Source organism: Apteryx mantelli, chromosome 2 (genome assembly GCF_036417845.1).
Source record: "Apteryx mantelli isolate bAptMan1 chromosome 2, bAptMan1.hap1, whole genome shotgun sequence".
Lineage (NCBI taxonomy): Eukaryota > Metazoa > Chordata > Aves > Apterygiformes > Apterygidae > Apteryx > Apteryx mantelli.
The window spans coordinates 67,100,039-67,122,030 of record NC_089979.1 but is presented as its reverse complement, the minus strand read 5'-3'; the positions used below and the strand labels follow the sequence as shown (position 1 = coordinate 67,122,030).

General features: G+C 38.9%; 1 protein-coding gene across 1 annotated transcript in view; it reads left to right on the top strand.

Annotated features, from left to right (window-relative positions):
- Nucleotides 1-21,992, top strand: part of DUSP22 (dual specificity phosphatase 22) — a 43,667-nt gene that overhangs the window by 9,961 nt on the left and 11,714 nt on the right. Inside the window, exons 3-4 of the mRNA XM_013942063.2 lie at nt 4,676-4,758; nt 19,217-19,266. Coding sequence (XP_013797517.1) covers nt 4,676-4,758; nt 19,217-19,266 — 133 coding nt within the window. The remainder of the gene's footprint in view (nt 1-4,675; nt 4,759-19,216; nt 19,267-21,992) is intronic.

Sequence of the window (21,992 nt, the reverse complement as noted above, 5' to 3'; positions counted from 1 at the left end):
CTTCTGCAGCAAAAGTTCCTGAGGAGTTATTTCTCAGGAATAGCAGGGGAAGGCGGGAGCAGCACTAGGGGAGAAAAATGAGGGGAGGGAAAGAGAGAGCACTACCCAGACTCTTTTTCCCTGTTCCAGTTCAGGGTGATTTTGGTTTCTTGCAGTTGTTCCTTTCAGATGAAATTCAATCCTGCAAACCCCTCAGAAGACAGAATTTTTTGTGGGATTGCATAGCAGTGTGCATCTTTTCAGCACTGGAAACCTGATGTCCCTTGAAAGGCATCTGTGCTCATGATAAAAATAAGTGCTTTGTTCCCTAATAGACTGATATGGCAGGGCATTTTTTTGCCTCTTTCTCTGCATGAATAGAAAAAATATTATTTCTTCTGATATGAGGTTTTGAATGAGTGGTTGTTTGGTTCCAAAGAGAAAGTTTCACAGCAGTCAGTGCTAGAGACCCAAGAGCGTTTCTACCTTGTTTATTGAAGAGCTTGTGTCCTTCCTTCCTTGTAGTTGTATTTGGAAGATTCAGGTTTTTCCAATGAAATATTTGGGGGCTTTTTGATTTGAAAGGGAAAGCCACAATATGAGGTTTAATTCCACCAAAGACTCCAGTGGTGTTGTGGATGAGCTGGAGAGACTTGGGAAAGTTTCTACTCTTCCTGTTACTGAGTATGAAAAGATAGTGTCCACCAAGTGATTCTGCTGTGTTTCTAGATCCGTTTAATTCCTGTTATCAGCTTCTTTGTTCTTTTAAGAAAAGTTCCCTTTTCTAAGGTTTTGTTTCAGGTATTGAAAACAGGAGAGGATGAAGAGACCACTCCCTTTTTCAGGTTCATCTTTTAAAGAAAGACATCTTTTAGGTACTTGCATTAAAAAGAGCACTGGACCCTTCTCCCCAGCTTTCTCACTCCCTGAAAAGGTCCTTCTGAGAGGTTGGGACAAAATATTTATGAGAATGTATTGTGAAGTGGGGACAGGAGAGATGGAGTTTTTGTTCAGGTGCTTGCTGTGTGTTTGTGTTTTCCTGCACATGTGGAACTACTGAACTCTGTGAATGGAACACAGCTTTCCAGCTGGGAAGCCGTTCTCAGTGATAGCTCTTAGTGCTTTGCACCACTGAAGATGAGGTTCTCCTTTAAATGTCTATCTCTAGTTGTCTCCAGAGCAGAAGATAAAGTGTAGAAGAAAATACATTCTATTTAAAAATGTAGTGATGATGAAACTGTCCTTAATCTCTATATATCTGCAGGTTGAAACTTAATGCTGTTGTACTTCCTAGGCTAACTTGTTTTCTCCAAGCAATTGTTACCTTTTTTACATATATAACCTAAAATTTAATACCAAAAACCTAATACTGGTTAGCTTACCATGTTATAAGAGTGTGCCTGCTTTTTCCACTAACAACAAAGTCAAAATTGTGCATTTGAAGGAGCAAGGACGTCTTTAGTTTGAGATAGCTAGCTAATGGGAGAAAAGGTGACAAAAATGAACAAACTGAATTCATTTATATTTTGTGGAGATTTTTCATCTTCTAAGTTCACAGATGAGTTGCAGTTAAATGTTGCGGATACAGACCCATATCACTGTAATGTTTTTTTTCCTTTTCTGGTTTGGTATTTTGCTGTTATCAGTAGAGTTATCTACTGATACCAAAGGCCATACCTACAGCCTTCCTATTTCAGTAAGGGAGAAATCTTTATTTATCACCTTGTATCTCTATGGAATTCGAAAAGATAATAGAGGATGACTATATGTAAATATGAGACTTTGTCACTGTAGTATTAGAGTTCTGCAGTCATTAATGTGTTTTATCAGGAGAACAATACCATTGGAGAGGTATTGTCTCCCTTTGGCGTGTGGGGGACTGAAGTGCAATATATTAAGTGATTTGCTTCCCCAATCACACAGGAAGACTTCAGTGCTACAGGGAAATGAGTTCAGATTCCACCAGTCCCATTTCAATGACTCTGCTTTTATGTTTAAGTGTCTGTAGCTCTCAGCATATGAGTAGAGATTAGAGCTAGCAGTAGCAGTATAAAATTAAGTGAGAAAAGAAAAGCTAAATATGAGCATGTGAGGGAAGGAGGAAGACTTCCCTTGTGTGAATTGCATCCTTTTTTTTGAGGAGAGAGTTTCCTGAAGGCTATACTCAAAAGCCCCCATCAGCTGGGAAGTTTTTCACCGCATAAAACAAAATGTTAGGTAACCTACTATGAAGAATAATCCCATGCGTGAGGGATCCTTATGGATGTGCTAGATGGACTCTAAGTTTCTTTAAATCCTGAGATAAGATGTATCATGCTGTGATTTTGAAATGTGAACCTGCATGTGGCTGTACAGCACTATGCTACAGTAAAGAATTCAGAATTACTGTGTTAATGGTGACTCTTCTGGCTTTTGGTGGTCCTCTGCAGAATGCCTTAATTTTTTTGAAAACTTATGGTACAAGACCGTGAGTGACAAGAAGTCTAATTTGTGCTGCTATTGAAATCAGCTTTGCCTGTGCTATCTGCAGTGACTTATGGTGGGGACTGGGGGGAACATGGGGAATTTCCCCCTTTTAAACTATTTAAGGTTTAGATCCAGATAATACAGTCACTGGCTGGGAAGCTTTCTCCTCTATATTCTGTGATTTGAGTGAATGTTTCCTAAATATATTAGGCCCTGCTGCTTATCCTGGGATGTAGCCCTAGGATAGCCATTCCCTGCCTGTATCTGAAATCTCACTGTCTTATTGTACAGTTTTGATTTGTTGAAATTCATGTCACCTGAGTGTCTTTAATTAACTGAAAAATTAAAATCTTTCAGTCCATTTGAGTTGTACATGTCCATTAGGCCATCCAGTCTGGATCAAAGCAGTTAACTTCTAATTTGGGTTGTATCCACTTTTAAAGCTGTTTGTCTTGTGTGGCAAGCTGCTTCTTACCATTTGGTCCATACATATAGTTAGAGGTTGGAGTCTGGTTGTGCTAGGTATGCATTAACACTGAATTCCAGCCAGCAGGCTCTGAAATCTGCCCCTAGACTTTGGAGAACAGGAAGCACTGATAGCATATTTAGGATGTTTTGTGGGGCTTCCAAATCCTTGCCTGCTTAGGTGTTCTCTGAGAAACCAAGATTGTCCTCTACACCGTTAATAAATCTGGAGGTTTAGTGGATTAAAGGAAGTCTCTCAGCAAATGTCAGCATTTCTTCTTTGAAATGCTCACTCTGAAATTCTTAAGAAATTGAAATTGTTCTGTGATGATAGAATTTAATTCTGTTTCAGATGGAATTTGTTTTAATTCTGACCTGAACAGAGGCACCTATGCACTAGTCATGCAAGCTTGCCCTGCATGTGAAATCCATGCAGTTTTGACTCTTCTCTTCATTTTATTAGCCCTAGAGAAGCCTTTTAATTGGATTAGATTTAAGTTTTATTGCTTAATATTGTGCTCATGTGGATCTCATCTATGTGACAATATAATTAAATGTCCTATTCCTCTTTGTGAGGTAGAAAAGGCATTGAAACTTTATAGTGAAGTAGAATAAGATGAAGCAAGAGATACTGATTGAACTCTTGCACATACATAAAGAATGTACAGGTGATGCTATTGTTATTTTTGTACCTAGAGAGAGCCGGTTTGAAACCTTTGTGGTCAGTACTCTTTTTTTGTGTGTTCCACCAGGCTAATGTGAACAGATCATATGGGCTGATTTGGAAGGCAGGTGTTCACATCGCAAAACCACTGCTGTAATTGCCATGATGTGTTGTGCCATTCTCAAGTGAAAAGGTCAAAAGTAAATGGACACAAACTAGCTTTTACCTGTATTAGTGGTTCTTGGAGGTAATTTTCAGGTAATGGCCAATGCTAATGGCTAAGGATGGGGAAAGCTGCTCAATGACTACGGATAGTCTATTTTACCTTTTTTCTCATAGAAACAAAACCATATTTTCACAATATCTAGCATAAAATTTTCAGTCACCTCAGTCTGCTTTCCAGTTTTGAATGTTTGAAACCCCTTGGTTAAAGGTTTAGGAGACACCTTTTTACAACTGCACTTCCTTTCTGCAGTGTTTTTCTTTTTTATACATTTGATATCTTCATCCTCCCAGTCTCTCTTTTCAGACTTAAAACTATGCTATGTGTTGGCTAAATGCACCTCTTTGTCTGCTAGTCCACAAGAAATAAGTATCCAGTTCTGTCACTGGTTGACCCAGTTAGTTCTTAATTCAAGTGATATGGTTGGCTTCCCCCCTTAGACTTGGATATCACAAGATCAATCCCCCAAGTGAGAATATATCTCCTGAAAGGGGATTTGTGAGTACAGAGGAGGTAAGCTGTTTCTTGTATGGCTCTGACTACTTGTTCAGATGGCCGTCACCTGCACACAGAAATACACACAGACTTATATTTCAGATGCAAAATACATGAAACTTTTGACTTAAGAAAACATTCCTTAGTCACTTAAGCTCGTTCTTTATATAGTTTATCATTTGTTTTGGAGTTACAAATGTTTCTTTTCCCTTCCCCCTGTGATGATGGTGTTCTAGAACAGCTGCATTCGGGGTTTTGCTTTGCTTTTGCTTTATGAAGAAATGTACCAATGATAGTGATTTTCAACATACACAAGGGAGAGGGGAGTGGGCTCTTTCAAGAGATTAAAAAAAAATTCTCTTCCTTTTTTCCCTTTATCACAGATGCCCGAGATGTAGAGCAATTGAGTAAGAATAACATTACGCACATTCTTTCAATCCATGACAGTGCCCGCCCTATGCTTGAGGTAAGAAGGGTGGGGGACTCCATGGTAAACTCTTATTTTGCAGTTGACTGTTCCAGTCATCCTGGTGTTAATTTCATATTCTGTACAATTGGTGTTTGAAACTGATTTTCTTTTGGAAATGTTTGACAGCAGTAGTTTTGAGATTCAGGAACAGATTTCATTCTTGCTGCTGTTACAACAGCAAAGAAATCTAGCTGACAAAGGAAGAGACAATTGCAGTGTCAATCAATATAACACAATAATGAGATTGTGTTATTAATTTAATAGTAAAGGTAAGTTTTTTTTCTGTGTGAAATTCAAGCATCACATAAATAATATTCCTTCTCCATCTTCCCACTACCAGCCCTCCTTCATACTGGGCTCCTTTCTTGAATCTGTACAGCAGGTTGTTGTGCAAAATGTCTGCAATCCCTTTCCATGTAAAACAGCATTACTGAGGCTTGGGGTGAGGGAGGAACCAGTGCTTCCTAATATACTACATCTAGTAGAGCACAGCATCTTCAGGTCTCAAGCACTTTAATATGAAGTATTATTCCACATTTCATGGAAGGGAAACTGACCTGAAGAGATGAAATGACTTGACTTGCTGTGTCATTTTGAGCAGTGAAAGAGTTGAGACCAGGCTGAAAGTCTTCTGTGTTTCACTGTTGTGCTTTCCTCTTTATGTCACTTTACCTTTGGAGGAGGGCAGTGTGGCTGGACTATGCTGTACCTTAAAATCTTACTCTTTTGATATATATTGGGAACTACTTGTTCCCCTGAAAATTTTTCTTCCTTCCCTGCATTCTGCTTTTCACCAAATATGGCAAAATAGGGGGCAATTGCTGATGCTGCTCCTCAGAACCTGCTGGGAATATCTGCTTTTCACTCTCTTCATGTGCAAAGTCTCCAGTGGATTCAGTCCTTAAACTGCAAAATTTCCACTTGCCCCCAGGCAAATCAGTAGGTAGGCTGAACAAAAGGTCTCCCTAACATGTCACAGTCAAAACCAAAAATCAAGTCAACAGTGAATTCAAGGTCAACTTTGAACTTAGAAGTGTGAAGCAGAGCTTAGGCTGTTGGCTTTATTCTAGTGTCCACTTGACTTGTGCCTGATGTTTGTTAATTCTGAAACATACTGAATTTTAAGACTGCTCTTAGTTGAAGCAATGTGCAGTTGCATTGACTAAGGGAGATGTAATTTGGAAGCTTTCTGCATGTGTTTCCTCTAGGATGTTGTTCTCTAAAATAAATAGAAGCTTGCTTTATTTTATTATTATGATCAGAAAGGAAGGAAGACTAGTTATGGCCTAGTTCAGCTGCAGCCTCAGGTCAGAGTTTCTTCTGGTAGTGGTAGTTTTGGCAGCCCGCACACCACCCCCTCACTTGTGGTGGTGCATCTGTTTGTGGGGTTGCATGGTGAACAGAGCTGGTCTGGGTTAAATACAACTAAGTTGCTATTTCTTCCTCTAGCCACCCCCTGCAAAAAGCATAAAGGATTATATTTACCTGGACCAGTTTCCCAGTCTGGTTTACCATGCAGTCTCTCAGAAGTTACTGTGGCATGGGAACAGTAGTGGCTGGTGTGAGGATGGGATTGTTCAGTTCATCCCTTACTACTAAAAGGAACATTTCTCCAGCTGTGCATGCAACATACTGCTTTATGTGCCAATAGCATGGAAAATAAGTGTTAAAACTTCTCCCCATTCTTTTTAGCTGGGGAGAGATTGCAAGTTCCACCTGTCTGGAAGCTGAGTTGATTATTATTAATTGCCTTATCATTCAAGGTCTTACTGCAGTGTTTGCTTGCAACTAAATGCTTCTGTTGAGGAACACGGACCTAGAAAGCATCTATTATGTTAATTCCTTTGTTATTTACATCTTTGCCAGGTTGTATTTAGGTTTGTTCACAGCCTGTGTATCCACACTATGCTTGGGGTTTGTTCTCAAGTCCATTGAAGTCACATGGGAATGCTTCTCCTCTGGATCTCACTCTTCATCTTTCCCCCAGATTTCTGTGGTGGAAACTGGGGGGTTGCATTTGTGTTCAGGTATTCATTATTCTGACCTTTAATCATGGAACTGCTGTGACATGAGACCTTTTTGTTGGAAGTTCCCTGTTTGTGTGTGTATATATATGTGCGTGTGTGTCTGTGTGTATATATATATGTATATATATTTACATACACACGTATGTACGTGAACATTGATCATCTCTAAAAAGCTATATTTTCTTGAATTGCAGTAGTTGCGTTTGTCTTTTGATAACAATGTTTTATTTTAAGTGTTTCCTAGTTAACCTATAGCAAATGCTGCAAATATTTCATTAAACAAAGCTTTTTCTATAAGACATGAAAGGTAAGCATTTTTAGGTTCAGGATCTCAACAGTTTAAGTAACACATTGTTGAAGTGAATTTGGCATTTTTTGGCTGTCCGTGAAACAAAGGAATATGGTCTTCAAAGAGGTGACAAATTACCCACATCTTCCTTGTCAGATTTTGAAGCTTCAATATTGATTCTTTGTTTTGATGCAATAATACTTCTGATGTAGCACTTCATTACATCTGATAACATTGGGCAGAAAATGAGACTGACCAATCTGGTTTCATCGTCCATATTGCGTAGGAGCAATACTCATATACCGAAATTTGCTTTCATTTCTTGTGGTGAACACCAACTTGCTACAGGCTGTAAAAAATACTTTCCATTTTTATCATTTATGGCATTGCCCCTCTCTGCCTGTGTGATGCTATGTACTGTTTTTCCCTGATTGTGTTTAAAATATTCACAGTACCTTCTAAAATGTATACTTTCCTCTGTGCTTTGTATGCTGCAGTATTTGGAAATATGTTGCTTTAGTTCCTCATAGCTTACTAACTTTCAAGAAAGTGATTGAAGAGTTCTGTGAAAAATATTTGTTATATTGGTTTGGTTTTCAAAGTATGTGCGTCTTGAAGAAAAATGATTAAAAAAAGAATGTGTTTTCGTTGGAATTTGATTTCAAAAGTTGATCATAGTGATCATTTACAAGTTCTCATGGACTTGTGATTTATAGGTTGCTTGTAAGCAAAGATTGTGCTTGGGAAGCTATTGCTAACTTTCAAGCTGGATATAAGACTTAATATTTTTAGATATTGGCAGTCTTCATTAAGTACAAGGCATAGAATTGTTTTATAAGACTTAAAGTGATTTAGACTGGAATGAATTTGCCAAAATCTGGACTAACTGTCTTGCAAAATTGCCCCTTAGTTCCTTTTGTATATTCTTTTTGTATAACTGGTTTCAGGGAAACTTGTCCTTTAATAAAAGCAAGCCTGAAAGTAATTTATATTCAAAAAGTATCCTAAGGCTGTCATTCCAATTAAGTATTTCACTGCTATACAGCATCTTAACCACTTAAGTAAGCGTTTTGTAGTTTAAAGATCCATGTATATAACTCCATTAGAAAAACTGTAGGTAACTGGTGGTGTGTCCAACAAAAAGAACTGCATGCAGTATGGAACAAGGTTTGTTATTTCAGATGCACAGAAGCCATCCCCTGAGTAAAGTAGTGTCCGACAGCATCATGCCTGTTGTTGCACAGGCATGGAGGTAATAGCCCTGGTGAATCAAGTTGGCTTCTCCAGAGCATTTTGGACAGCTGCCCATGGAACGGTCACAGATGTTTTATAAATCCACACAAAAGCCATATACAGGGGAGAATAATTAGGTGTCTTGCCACCTGCTTTCTAATCTATCTCAGCTAGTTCAGATCTTAAAATCTCTGCTCAGAATGTGAGAAACAGTGAAGAGTAGATGGGAAAACAGATATCCGAGAGTGTGCTTCAGATAATTATATAACCAGCAGTGACCTGTAGGATCTCTTAGTAAAACTCTCTTTAAAACCAGAATGAACAGCTATGGGGATTGGAGACCAAAAGATAGGTCTGACTGTTGTGGTATCCTGATATCCTAACCAAGCTGGTGCAGTCAGCAGAGCCAGTCAGGTGCAGTCAGTCAGAACCCACAGATGATGTGGAAGTGCTTAACTAATCCTGAGCAATTCTTCCCCCTGCCTACAGACAACCTATTGCTTTAAAGAAAAACAGCTAGGCCAATTAGAGCTTTTGCTTTGATTGCCCCTGCAGCTATTGCTCTTAGGGGTATCTCACAAAAGCTGGGAAAAAGTCTGTAGAGACATTCCTGACAAGCCCAATGTTCTCTAACTGGCAGAACTTTTCAACAAATGTCAGAGGACACAAAATACCATAACCCCACCTTGCTACTGTTGTACAACACACAGAGCAAAATAATACCGCATCAGCTTTTATATTTAGTTATTCTGCACCATTAAGTCTGAGTCTATGAAATTTTGTGCCACTTGATCTGAGTGAAGGAGATAAAGGCAAATCTTGTTTACAAGGTATCTGTTTAAAGGTCCACTGAAGTTAAAGCTGTTTCTCTGTGGACTTTCCTGGCACTTGATCCTGTCCCGGGGATGGTACTTGGAGATGGATGTGAGCCCAAATCAAACAGGATTTTGGTATGAATTGTGCAGCCACTTAAACACAGATGCATCCCTTCCTTGCTAGCATGTGCTGTGCTGGACAGCAGTGTGCAGCAGCTGAGCTTGCAGCATCCTTAATTCTCACTGTCGTCTGCATGCCCCCTGCTCCTAACCTCTTTCTGTTTTTGTGTGAGGAGTTAATTCAAGTAAGGCTGCATAATAGTGGTCTCTGGACTTCGTATTCTACAGTCAGAGCTTTTGGTCCTTGGTCTGTCTGAGGCTCTTCAATTGAGATGCCAGTTGTGGTGACTGTGTGTATTATAAGACACCTGTCCATCAGCAAACAGACTGAAACTACCAGCTTCTTTCACATGGGCCACCACACACTTGTAAGTTGCTAGTAATTTTGTTGCTCTTGACGTGCACCAGAGGTTTAACCTAATAAACATATGAATTTTACTGGCCCTCTATGGCTGTGGAGTCCTTTGACATTAATTTATTTATAGCATTGTCACACTGACCACTCTGCCCAGCACCAAAGCCATCTTAAGTTTTAGGCATCTCCATTTCATGGGCGTAGCTAGTCTAGTCTGTTTCCCTGTGCAAGCCTTGCTATACCAGCAAGTGATACTGATCTATGCAGATGTGTCTGTTGCAAGTCCTGTGGTTTGCTGGATTTCTTCTTCAACAAAAAGGGTAGCCTAAAAGCACTGCACAGAATTGTTTGAATGTTCCACTAATGTCTTCTTGCTGCTGAGAAAATAATTTGTGATGCCTATGAAGCATCCACCCTTCTTTTCCTCTAGCTCTTTTACAGTGTTTTTTTTTTAGGTTATATGGCTGTTTTCTTCATTTGCAGTTAACCAGAGCACCTGCAGAGGACAGTTATTCTTTTTTTCTTTAGTATTGTGATGCCCTTAACAGTGTTGTCTTAATCTGGTACACACTATCTCCAGAATAGTGGCTTCCCTCCCCCTTCATCTGAATTGATAACTACCCAGAGCTTTGATGAGGTAGGTGGATGGTGGTGGAGGTAGAGAAGAGCTCATTGCTAACTGAACTAAGCATCTTTCTTGACTAGTTTGTTAGCTTGTGCAGCCAGAATAAATTAAATGAACTGTATCTTTGAAATTAAAAAACTTCTAAGGCCAGGTTGTCTTATAAAGAAGTTGGATCCCAAATTAGATTTTTCTTGCACATTTTAAAATTTTAATCAGAACAGAAGTATGGTTTCAAATACTCAGTCTCTAAGAAACTGACCTCACAGGAAAGGGAAGAACAAAGTTAAAAATCTTTCTGTTGAATCTTTTAGAACAGTCTTTCATATTCCTCCAATAAAAAGCCAAATGAATTAATAGAAAAGAATACAACCAACAAAAAGATGCTGCAGTTGGAACAGAATCAGTAAGTAAGTGTGAGGAATAGAAGTAGAAAAACAAGGACGTTACAGAGAAGCTGTATAACTTCTCTGTATCAGTTTTGTCTGCTGAATGCTGTGATATATCTATTTTAGGGAGTATTAAGGATGAGACAATTACAGCTGGGGAAATCAACAGAGAAAGTGTTGAATCAAGTCTGTGAATTAAAAAAAAAAAATCATGACTGGTTTGTAAATCCAGACCTTTGGAGGAAACCGGAGAGCTAAGTGGCTGAACATCTATCAAAAGTCAAGAAATGTTTCCAAATCAAATGGTCATAGCCTGCAGACCTGCTATAGATAATGCATTCATATCAGCCTCCATAAAGATCTGAATTCTCACTTTTTAAGCATGGCTGGATATTGCAAATCTAAGTTCAGTATTAGCTGGACATGAAAGCCTTGCATGCAAAAGTGGGTAAAAGGGGATAGAGGAACTGAACTGGCTGCTCTGGCACAATGCAAGTAATCTTCCTCAACACAGTTTTTGGATGGTATTTTTGCTACTGTTTTTTTTTTTTTTAATTTAGAAACTACTGTATATCTGCTGTTAACACTTAAGAACATGATGAGGTTTACTGTTGAAGGGCTTTTACTGAAACTTTGAAGGGGAAACTTTTCAGTCCTCTAATTCTATCTCTCCGTCACCAGTTTGTGGTAGCTTCTTTCTCTATCGTGGCCGCACAGTCTGGATGGGTTCCATTCTTTTTTTGGTGATGGTGGTGGGGAGGGGGGGGGGACCCTGTGCTCAAATGAAAGAAAAAATTCCTGTCCCCCGTAACTGATATAACTGGAAGTGCTGAAGGCTTTCTTAGTGCATGCATCTTTGGTTCTGAAATCCAAAGGAATATCCCCACACAGAAACCAACTCAGAAAGCGTTTGCCTGGACTCAAAAGCATACCACTGCTTGACCAGACATAACTAAATAGGGAAATACTAGGAAACCAATTAAACTTTTTTTTTTTTTTTTTTTTTTGTGAGTGTACACTAATTGTGGACAGATGCTGCTCAGTAAGTGAGAACCTCCATCCAGTCTGTTAAAACTGTTTCTGTGCTGGATAGCATACAGAAGCCTTGAGCTATAGGAGGACATTCATATAAACAAATTGTATCTTGATGACATGATGAGAAAAGTCATCACTTTTGGGTATGTCTGAGCAGCATATTCTCTGCACAGGTTCTGCTGGCTTTTGTATCTAGGCCAGATACTTATGGGAACTATTAAGGACCAAAATGGCAAGGCAGCATTCAAAATCAGAGATGCAAATATCACATCACAAGGTCAATACTATCATATAAAGATTAGCTCTGCAAACTGTTAATTCAGTCAAGGCAGACTTGCACTACATTCTTATATCACCAGTATCAGAAACTGTCAATTTTCAGCCATTCGGCTACCATCAAGAGGACACGTACAAATGCCCCTTTTAATCAAAAGCTTAACTTTCTTGTATGTTTCACTGCTTTTTCATGGTAAGGGTTTTCCCTCATGAGATGTTTCAGAAGACCATGCTGAGCAAAACAGCTACCATTTTTCTTTCAGGTATAGAAGTGCCAGAGGATTCTATGTAGTAATGTCCTGTCTGGCTTTGGCTCTGCTGGTGAAGTTGGGAGCTCTGACTAATTTTTCAGAAGTGACTTTGGTGGCCCACTAAGAAGCCTCCAAGAGACTTCCACAAAGCAGCTTTTAAACTGTGTCAGACTGGGCCTTCACTACGAGTTATTCTTGGCAGAAGCTGCTGTGGTGGTACACTCAGTTTGTTGTTCAGTTTGCTCAGCTAACGCTAGCTGTTTTGAGGGAAGCACATTCCTTCAGCGGGGGATGGCTGGGAAGAGAGGACAAGGACGACTTGAAGCTTTCAATGGCGAGTTGCTTGTATGAGGGATTTTTAGACCAGCAAAAGCCTGGTCTGGTGTTATTCATTGGGTGACTACTGCATTGACCAGAACAGGACAAACCCTCTGACCCATCCTGTGCATAGGAGATGATGTGGGATATTAATTTATGTCTGTAATGTGAACATATGGCAGAGGTGTGATGATTGTGTGCCAGTATTCCCTGAAAGAGAGGCAGCTTGGATATATTAGTTTATTGTAGTACTCAGAGATCCTTTTTAGAGTTAGTGACCAAGTGTGATAGGTACTGCTCAGATGTTAGATAAATTCACCCTGACATGCCTGGAGGCCTGGATACACCATCTAGTCAAGGCAGATTAACAAAGTCCTTCCTCTTAGTTGCAGTATGTAACCCTGTGAATGTTCTTAGTATGTCCTGAAGGAGATAAAACCCATTTTATGGTAAACTTATTAATGTTTTCTCCCACCTTCCATTCCCTTAGATGAGCCAAGTTAGAATTAGAATTCAAGGTTAGAATTAAAAGTGGTATATGCAGCTCTTTGTGTAAGTAAAAAGCCTTAACTTCTAATCAGTTCCCTCATGTTACAATTTTAGAAAGGGGGATTTGGAAGAAAGATGGAGAAGAAGAGGTACAGGGCTTTAATAGGACACTATTTGTTTGCGTTTAGCACTTTCCAGCCTTGATGACATGGACTTTTCAAAATTGTCATTGAGACTACTTCTGAAGAATACCATGAACAAACTTTGCAAATAACATGTCTTGTAAAAGCTATTGTATTATTCAAGATAACAGATAACACAAACTAAATTTATGAATTTTATTATAGGAGCTTCCCACTTTCAATGGTTCATATTCTTCATGCAATTTCAATTTCATTCATTATAATATTTTTTCAAAACCAAACCTGAGTGTTGTTCACTAAAGTCCATTAGCAGTTGTGTTTTTTTGCTGAAACACAAATGTATTTTCTATGAGTCATTAATAAAATCAACACCAATGGTGATTGCTACAGAAAGTAACTGAAAGGACAAACAAACGGTTGAATGGTTTTCAGTTTAGCAAGTTCAGTTTGGTGCATTACTGGACAGAACTCTTGGTAAACTCTTGTTGGTTTGGCTTGAGGAAGCTTTGTGCTGGCTGTTTCCCACTTTAGCTTTTTTGCTGAAATGCCCCTAAACAAAAATAAGTCCTCCTGTCCTCATCTGTTGATGTGACGACTCAAATTAAGGCATGGTTTTTGACTAACCTGAAAGAACTTGCCAGGTGCTGGAGGTTTTCTATTTGCATCTGGGTTCACAAATTTAAGTTTAGGGTTTTAGGTCTAAAAAAAAAAAAATTCTTGGAAGTCGTTGATGGTATCTTTACATATATTTAAATAGAGAGGTTTAATGCCAAAAATATAATCCCGCTCTTTTTAAAGTATTTTGATTTTTTTTTTTTTTAATCCCCCAGGAGAGTAGAAATTTTGTAATTTGAGGTTCTCTCCCCGCCCCAACATCCTAACCTCTAGATAAGGTTTCCTGTGCTAATTAGAGCAACAGAAATGATAAATATACAGTGGTGAAGGGGACAAAATTCTGAAGTACATCTGTAAAAATACTACTTTAAAACCCCACTAAATATGAAATAATGAGTAGGGTTTATAGTCCCTCCTCATATTCTCATGCACATAGTTTTGCTAGAGTACTCAAACTTTAAAAGAAAACTGTTCAGTGTTTTTTATATAACATAAACTGAATGTTAGTATGATTTAGGGTGCAGTCAAATTGATCATCATTCTTAATGACTTCAGAATGTCTTTGATCATAATAAAGGAGCAGTATGTCCATATAGATGCTGCATTTCTTTCACAGCACTATTCTTTGAACTTCATCCTGTTTGAAGTTGAAATTATTCTTGGTATTGTGAGATCAAATTTCTGTGTGCTCTTTAGAGATCCCATTCTCAGTCATTGACCCATTATCTGACATGTAGTTCGTGTAGATGTGTCATTTTGCTACTACAAAATTCTACATGTTCTACTATGAAAACCTAAATGCCAATTTTTACAAGTTTAGTTAAAAATGTAGCTGGAGGTTTTTTGTTTTGTTTTTTGTTTTTGTAAGCTATAGGTGAGTAGAATAGAAATGGACCATTTGGACTGGATTGTTACTTTTTGAGTTCTTCATGTGAATTACTGAATATAATAACAAAGATATGATCCTTTTTTGAAACTAATGAAATGAGAAAGGTGTTGTTTTATAATCTTAATGACTTTTCCAAATATGAAATAACTGTTCAGTTTCCAATCCTAATAGATAGGTATCTGAAATAATTAGAAACTTGAAAATGCTTCCAATTCTGTTAATAGCTTTAAAGCTTTAGCATAAAACATCTGCATATATGTATGTGCACCTAAACTTTTTCTTTTCAGTACCTCAACTTTCATTGTAGCAGGACTGGCTTGGTTCTAGAATCTGTGATGAAATTGTGCAAGTGTGTAGTCATTGTTTCTCAAATAACAGTGAATTTTAGAAATTTTACTTAACTCTCGCTTGTTTCAACTTTGACAATCTTGAAATCAGAATACTTGCCCTAGTTTTGTTAGCTCTCACTGTATCGGTTTAACTGTAGCATGGAGTTTCAGGGCCTAAGAGAGACAGAAATCTAGTTTTGGTGGTTACTCTGCTGAAACAGAAAACTGAAAAGTAAATGATGTTTTATTATATTGATTTTGTAGTTTTAATGCTTTAAATGCACCAAAACAAACAGGATTACTTGTAATTAATTAGGGCATCAGTTAGGATCATTATGTGAGTAATAAGGAACAAGTTTAGAAAGTGTATGCCTGGAGGGTAGATGTTTGTAGGTAAAGGTGACTGCAGAAAGGAATGTGAGCCATGATTTAAAAGTAACAATTGGAGAGTAGCAGTGAACTGAGAGATGATGCAAGCTGTGTTCACCATCTCTCGTTGACCTAGGAGCTATGATTTGAACTGGGAGTGTATAAGTTGAAGTGGTATAATACATGTTTTGTTTTGTCCCCTCCTCCTCCCCCCTGAATAGTTTTTAGGGAATTATGTCGTTCCTAGGGGGCAAAACTGTGTTCCTTCTTTTTTTTTTTTTCTTCAAACAAAACAAGACACCCATACAATTGACATAAATTTTATATTTTGTCTTCCCATATTAATTAGCATGGCATTTTAGTTCAGCCTTGGGCATTCTGTTTGCAAACAGTAAAGCTTCTTGATTCAAAGTACAGATTAGGTACCAATTCAGAACCTGTTGAAAATTTCACTGGGAGCTGATCTACTCGACTTTTTAACATTCTCTTGTTTTGGCTTATTCTGTCTTGGTCACTGTGTTTCAGTGGTTGTTGCCTGCATATATCTCATGCTGTGCCATTTTAGAATGGTAAGCAAACTCTGCTAGATACGAAAATAGTGATGCCTGTATCATTCTTGCATGCTAGTAGCCCATTTAAAATGTTGCAGAACTGGCAGTATTTACTTCTTCCGTTGACATAAACGGTTCTGCTCTGATGAGAGGTCCCTTTGGGACAATTCTTAGATGTTATCTGCAGGGTATGTGTACAGGAAGGACAACAGTGTCTTGGGGCACAAGTATACAAAGAACATTATGATCTTGAGTAGGTTTTACAAAAATGGTCACAGACAGCAGGGTTCAGTAATTAAGTAGCTTCCTATTGCCGATATCTTAAAAGAAAGAAAGAAAAAGTATCCAGCATATATGAGGAAAAGCTAATTCCAGCAAGCAAAATATGAATCTCTACACAGAATATATCCCTAGGATCTCATTTCAAAATACGTGTCCCATACAATCCTGTCCAGTTACTATATTTCAGTTATCCAGTTACAATGAATGAGATTTGATTTGATTTTTTTTTTTTTTTTTTAAACCAAGAGAAGCAAAACTTGATAGGGTGGGATCCTCAGGAGTTATGAAGTCTGGCCAAACTGTGGTCAAAGTCACTGAGAGTTTCACTGTTGATTTTTGTGGGAGCAGGGTTAGGTCATTGCACAGTACTTTTGAGATCCCACCTCTAACTATTTCTGAGTTGAGTGTGTGATTATTTCCTCACAGGGAGGAGTCCATCACCACAGCCTTCCAAAAACACCGTACAAGTGACATACATTGGTCAAAGTACCAAATTCCAGTAACTTTAACCATCTCCTGTTTGAGAATCTGTATTAATTGGGCTAACAGACTGATGCTGAGCATTTGTGAACACGGTAATTAAAGGCATGCTATGGGCTTTGCTGGAAGTTGTAGGTGCTGAAGACCTCCAGGATCAGGGTCTGGATGAGCCATTCAATACCATATGCGGTCTCTCGTATGCTAGTTTCATGCTTGCTTTGTGGTAGTGGGAACTAGCCAACCATGACAAAAAAAAGAACATTGTGGGTCTTAAACTTGTGCTGGTGCTACTTCTGCTTTTAAAGTGAACATGATCTGAAAGCCCCTCTGCACTTGGTCTGTGAAGAGCACTCAACACGTGCCATAGCTTCTGAAATCTGTGGAACAACTTGAATTAGTATAGATTGCAGGAGTGAACATTTTGTCCTGTAGTACATGCTGGGGTTAACCTGTCTGCTACCTATATTTTCTCTTGGTGATGCAGAACTAATGTCATGGAGTTGTCCAGAGGTGTGGGGGAAAGAAGAGCATGTAAATTTGCTTTCAGGTCACAGGCCCCAATTCTACTGGAGTGACTCACTTGAAGTGATACTAGTGTCAAAGTAAACCTCTCAGATGCATCATGCAAGAAGATAATTATTGTAATTAGCTATCATAACATAATTATCATCATTGGCTCAGGAGTCTATCAGTTTATAGACTACTGCTACATCCTGTTTCTAAACAAATGTGTCTACACTATGTGCTGTGGAGCCATCCTGGTGTGCCACAGCAGGCCTCCTTTATCCAGGTGTAAGGCAGGAGGTACTGTCGCCTGTTAATGTGGTTCCCTCTGGCAGCAAGCTGCTTCAGTTTGCTAGCTGGCTGACTTCCTATTCTCTTTCCTCTCAGCTGCCTTTGCCCCACGGTTTCAGTGTGCTGGTTTGGCATCAGCCCAGTGGTGCCTCCTCCCTTGTCAGTCACTGCCACATTCCTGTCTCCCCACCCAGTGCCTGTCTGCAAAGCCTTCCATGCTCTGGCTGTGAATTCCCCGAACCAGATAGCTGTAGACAGCAAATGTCTCTGCTGTGATTGTGGCACACTAGGGATGGCCTGTCAAAGTGAGGAGGTCTGGCAAAGCATGAAGGGGACAGGGCAGGCTCTCATTCTGGCAGGCGGAGAAAATGGTTGGTGCATTAAGTGGTGGTGAAGAGGTGGGGGCGAGAGATCACCACATCCCTTCAGGCACAGTGATGAAGTTCATGCATCTTACAGAGGGTTAGGAGGATGGTGTATCATGGTGCCAGGGGACAGGACCTTTTATGAAAGGAGTTATTACTCCTTGTAGTATGGCAAATGAAGTAGTGAAGCGTGTATAGGGGGAGAGTAAAGCAGATTCTGACACAATGAAGCAAAGGTAGTATTTGAGAAGATGCTGCCTCAGGTAGCCATCATAGTTGACCAGTGAGTTTTTCACCCTCCCCACCAAATGGCAAATGAAATGCCTGGTAGAGGCATGTTATGTTTCAGCTTGTTGGCAAACATATTGCTTGAAGAAGAGCTTGTAGGCAGGATGTATGATTCGCCATGTGTGTCAGTGTTTGAACATGCATGCTTATGAAGGGGACTTGCATTGTTACAGAGAGATAAACTAAGGTGCTTTATGCGGTGCGTTTTCTGCTGTGAATCCTTATCTTAATAAATACATCTGAAAAATTCATAATTCAGTATCTGAAATAAGTGGAAAGACTTCCAGTGATTTAGTTCTTGTGCGTCTGAGCTACCACCTATATTCTTGGAAGTCCCATTTGAGAAGTCAGTTGAATATGCTTTTCAGAAGCAATTTTTCTTAACAGTCATAGGTGCAAGACAAGCTTTGAAGAAGAAGAAAAAAAAAATTAAAATGAGAGTTGACAATGCAAAGCAGTAGTGTATGATTATAGTGTTGTTTTAAATACACCCTGTAACACTTTTAATATATCAGAAATGGTTATCTGACTTCCCTAATTGATCATGTAACTCATTATGATAGCTGACTAAGAAAGTGAGGCTGACTGTGCAAGAAAAGCCTGAGTTTTACAGTTGTCCTTCTCGAAGACCTTCCCCCAACCCACCTCTCCCCAAAAAGACAAACTCCTGTTGCTTTTCATTTTGTTTGGTTTGTAAACTAGGCAAGGAAAAATGATTGCATGGAATTAAAAGAAATCACTTTTCACAATTTTCAACTGTAGCATCTGTTCTGAGAAAGCAAAAGACAGGAGAAGATGCAACTTAGTTGTACTAGAAATGTAAAAAGAATTAGATTTTGAATAAGAGGTTAGCCTTTTAGTAAAGACGCTTCTATTTTAAAAAGCTTGTTTCTGGACTTTGGGACAAGCATGACTAAGCTATATGATGGTGTTTTAGAACAAAGGAGATGCAAAAACAATGTTTTAAAATATGGCTGCATAGAGATGATCTCCACTTGTCTGAATAATGGTACACCATTTCTCAAAGTCAGTAAAACTGCACCAGTCTAGAGCAGAACTCATGCACTAGTAGCTGACAAATATATTTGTCTTGATGTTTTCTTTTCATTCTTTTTTGCTTCTTTACACAGGGAGTGAAGTATCTGTGCATTCCTGCTGCTGACTCGCCCTCGCAGAACTTGTAAGTTTTCTTTAATAACAAAAAGCAAAAACCTAGAAGTCCCTCAGTACTGTGATGCCTGTTCTATAATGAGCTAAAGGATCTGTTTCTGATCTCTCCTAAGTATTGCACTAATGTGTTTTTAATCTATTAAGAAAACACAGCAAGGTTTTCTTGCAGCTGCTTTGGTTCTGATCCTCCTTTTTGTGTGTACGGGTTTGTGGGAGGGTCAGTGTGTGAACACTCTTCTGCATATGTAGCCTTAAACTTTAGGGATTCCTCAGTGTGTCTGTTCCTAATTATTCCCAGCTTATTCCATCCATTGTTTTTGTGAATCTCTTTCTGCTTGGCTGTTCTTTTTTGTTAGCACTATCTTCAGCCATTAAAAAGAAGAAAGTATTGAAAGAGATATGAAGTCTTGTGCTTCAAAGGTTAGGATAAATTCTTCACTGTGAGCCTTCAAGGTAGACTCCCAGTGTGCAAACTAGTCCTACAACTATCTGCTCTGGGTTATTTGCCCCTTCCTTTGAAAACCCCAGTGCTGTTCACTATTAGGTGGGTATGGCAGGGAGTTTGTCTGCACTACAGTGACTCTTGCTTTGAAGGTATATCTGTTGAAACTACCGTGTCCCAACCTCCCTCTTTCTCATTTCTGTTAATGTTCATTGGGTGAATAACTGCCCTGAAATACCAATTGACATGTCCTTGGTTTTAATACTTTGAACCATTGAACTGAAGGTACATGGGAAATCTCAATTCCAAAGAGTAATCAAAACACATTTTGTAAGAGAACTTGGATAGCGACCAACTCTTTCTTCTAAAGCCCACTGTTTATGTTGGGGAGAGATGAGGGGGGTTTCAGCCACATCCTGCTACAAGTTTTGTAGAGAAACAGAAGTACTTGAAAGAGGCCTGGTATGTACGGAAGGAAACAGAGCACTGCTTTTCTCTCGCATCATAGTAATATTCCGGCTGATGTTTTCGGTGAATATTTTTAGAGCATTTGTTTCTCATACCCTAGAAAGATTCCAGTGGGGCATTTGATGTGTGTTGATTTGCCTTTTCATTCTGATGCATTTCTGTCATGATTAAAAAAAAAACAACAAAAAACACTTCCCCTCCCCTCCTGAAAACCCTAATTTTCAAGACAGGTCTGTCATAAAAAGGCAGACCATTTTACTTGTACCTTCTTCCCCCTCCTTCCTCACGACAGGAGTGTGAAATACCAACAGAGGAAACTGGTCAGTAAATAATTCAAGGGATCCATGTTTCTTAAAACCAATGGGTAAGGGATCATCAGTATTATCAAAGTTACTCTCCTTTTAGAGTAGGATTTCAGTGACTATGACTTCTCAGACCTTCTGATTTTGTGACAATTGTGTGTGCTGCTTTATGGGAGACCAGAAGCATAGGCAACAAACTGCATTTGTGGCCTCAGTACTTAAAGAGTGGAGGAGTTTTTCAATCCTTTTGTGAAGGAAAAAATCTGAGATTAGAGGGAAATATTCACATGGAGCCATTTTAATTGTTTTCTGGTATTCTGAGATTTATGAAGTATTTATGAAAATGTTTTGCAAATCTGTCTCCTATGTTAGTAGAGATCTGGATCAATTCAGGAACGGAAATAGAAAGGAAAACATTTCTGATGAATGTTAATCAACATGATGAATGTTAATGTACAATTCAGCCCCTCCCTCACTGTTACATATCACGGAATTGTATTGAAAAGCCACCTCCAGTACTTGAACTGTCTGGCACTGTACCAAAGCTCTTAAAGCTTCAGTAAGAAGATAAAAATTTGCATGAGTATTGTTTCTGTTATGCTGCAGACATCCACAATACTTACTTTGGTATCAGATGGTTGCAAACAAACGTCATTACTTCTAATACCGATACACTTGATCACTTAAAATAAAACTTGATGAGTAACTGGTTTTTCTTTTTGCTTTATACAATCCAGAACTTCAAGTAAAATCAAATCATGATGTCTGCAAGTAGTGATGTTGCTTGCTTTTCACATATGATCTTCTGGAAGCCAGAGGAAGCTGTTTTTATTCAGTCTGTGAGGACTTGATAAAATCTTATCTAACAGTGTTTTATAGTACTATGTGCCCTCTTAGGAGAGAGGGATAATTGGGGAACAGGAAAGGGAAATCTATTCCTGAGCAACATCTTTATGTGCCTATCTTCTTCTTTCAAAGAGACATTCTGGTGGTGTTAGGGGGAAAAAAAGAATAGCATCATCTTTTGTTCTAGGTCCTTGTGTTTTGTTAGCAATGGCCAACAGGCATAACTGATGGGATGCACATTGGAGTCTTATCTGTCTGACCCAACACCAGGTTTGTCAGGAGAAGTTTCCAAAGCTCTGTTGCTACTTTGCAACTGCTGGCAACTTGAAAGGGTTGGCTGAAGTCTGTTACTCACTGAATTTGGGACTGTGAGTTCTTAATTCACTTCAGCTAACTTTTTTCTGAGAGGAACTTTTGGTTTCTTATGTGTGTAATACACATGCACTTGCAGTAAGCTTGTTTAGTGGAACTTCTTTCCTCAGGGGAATGTGTTGTAGTGAAATACAACAGGGTTTCCCATGTTAAACTGTAGGTGTTTGTTAAAGTGGCTTGAAAGCTTGCCTCTACTCTTGTTTTCTGCCCCTCCCTAGTGTATGAATGAAGCAGTTGCTTTTGATAACTGAGGTATTTCCTAGGATTTCAGTAAGGTTTTTGTTTTTTGTTTTCCCTGGGCTGTGA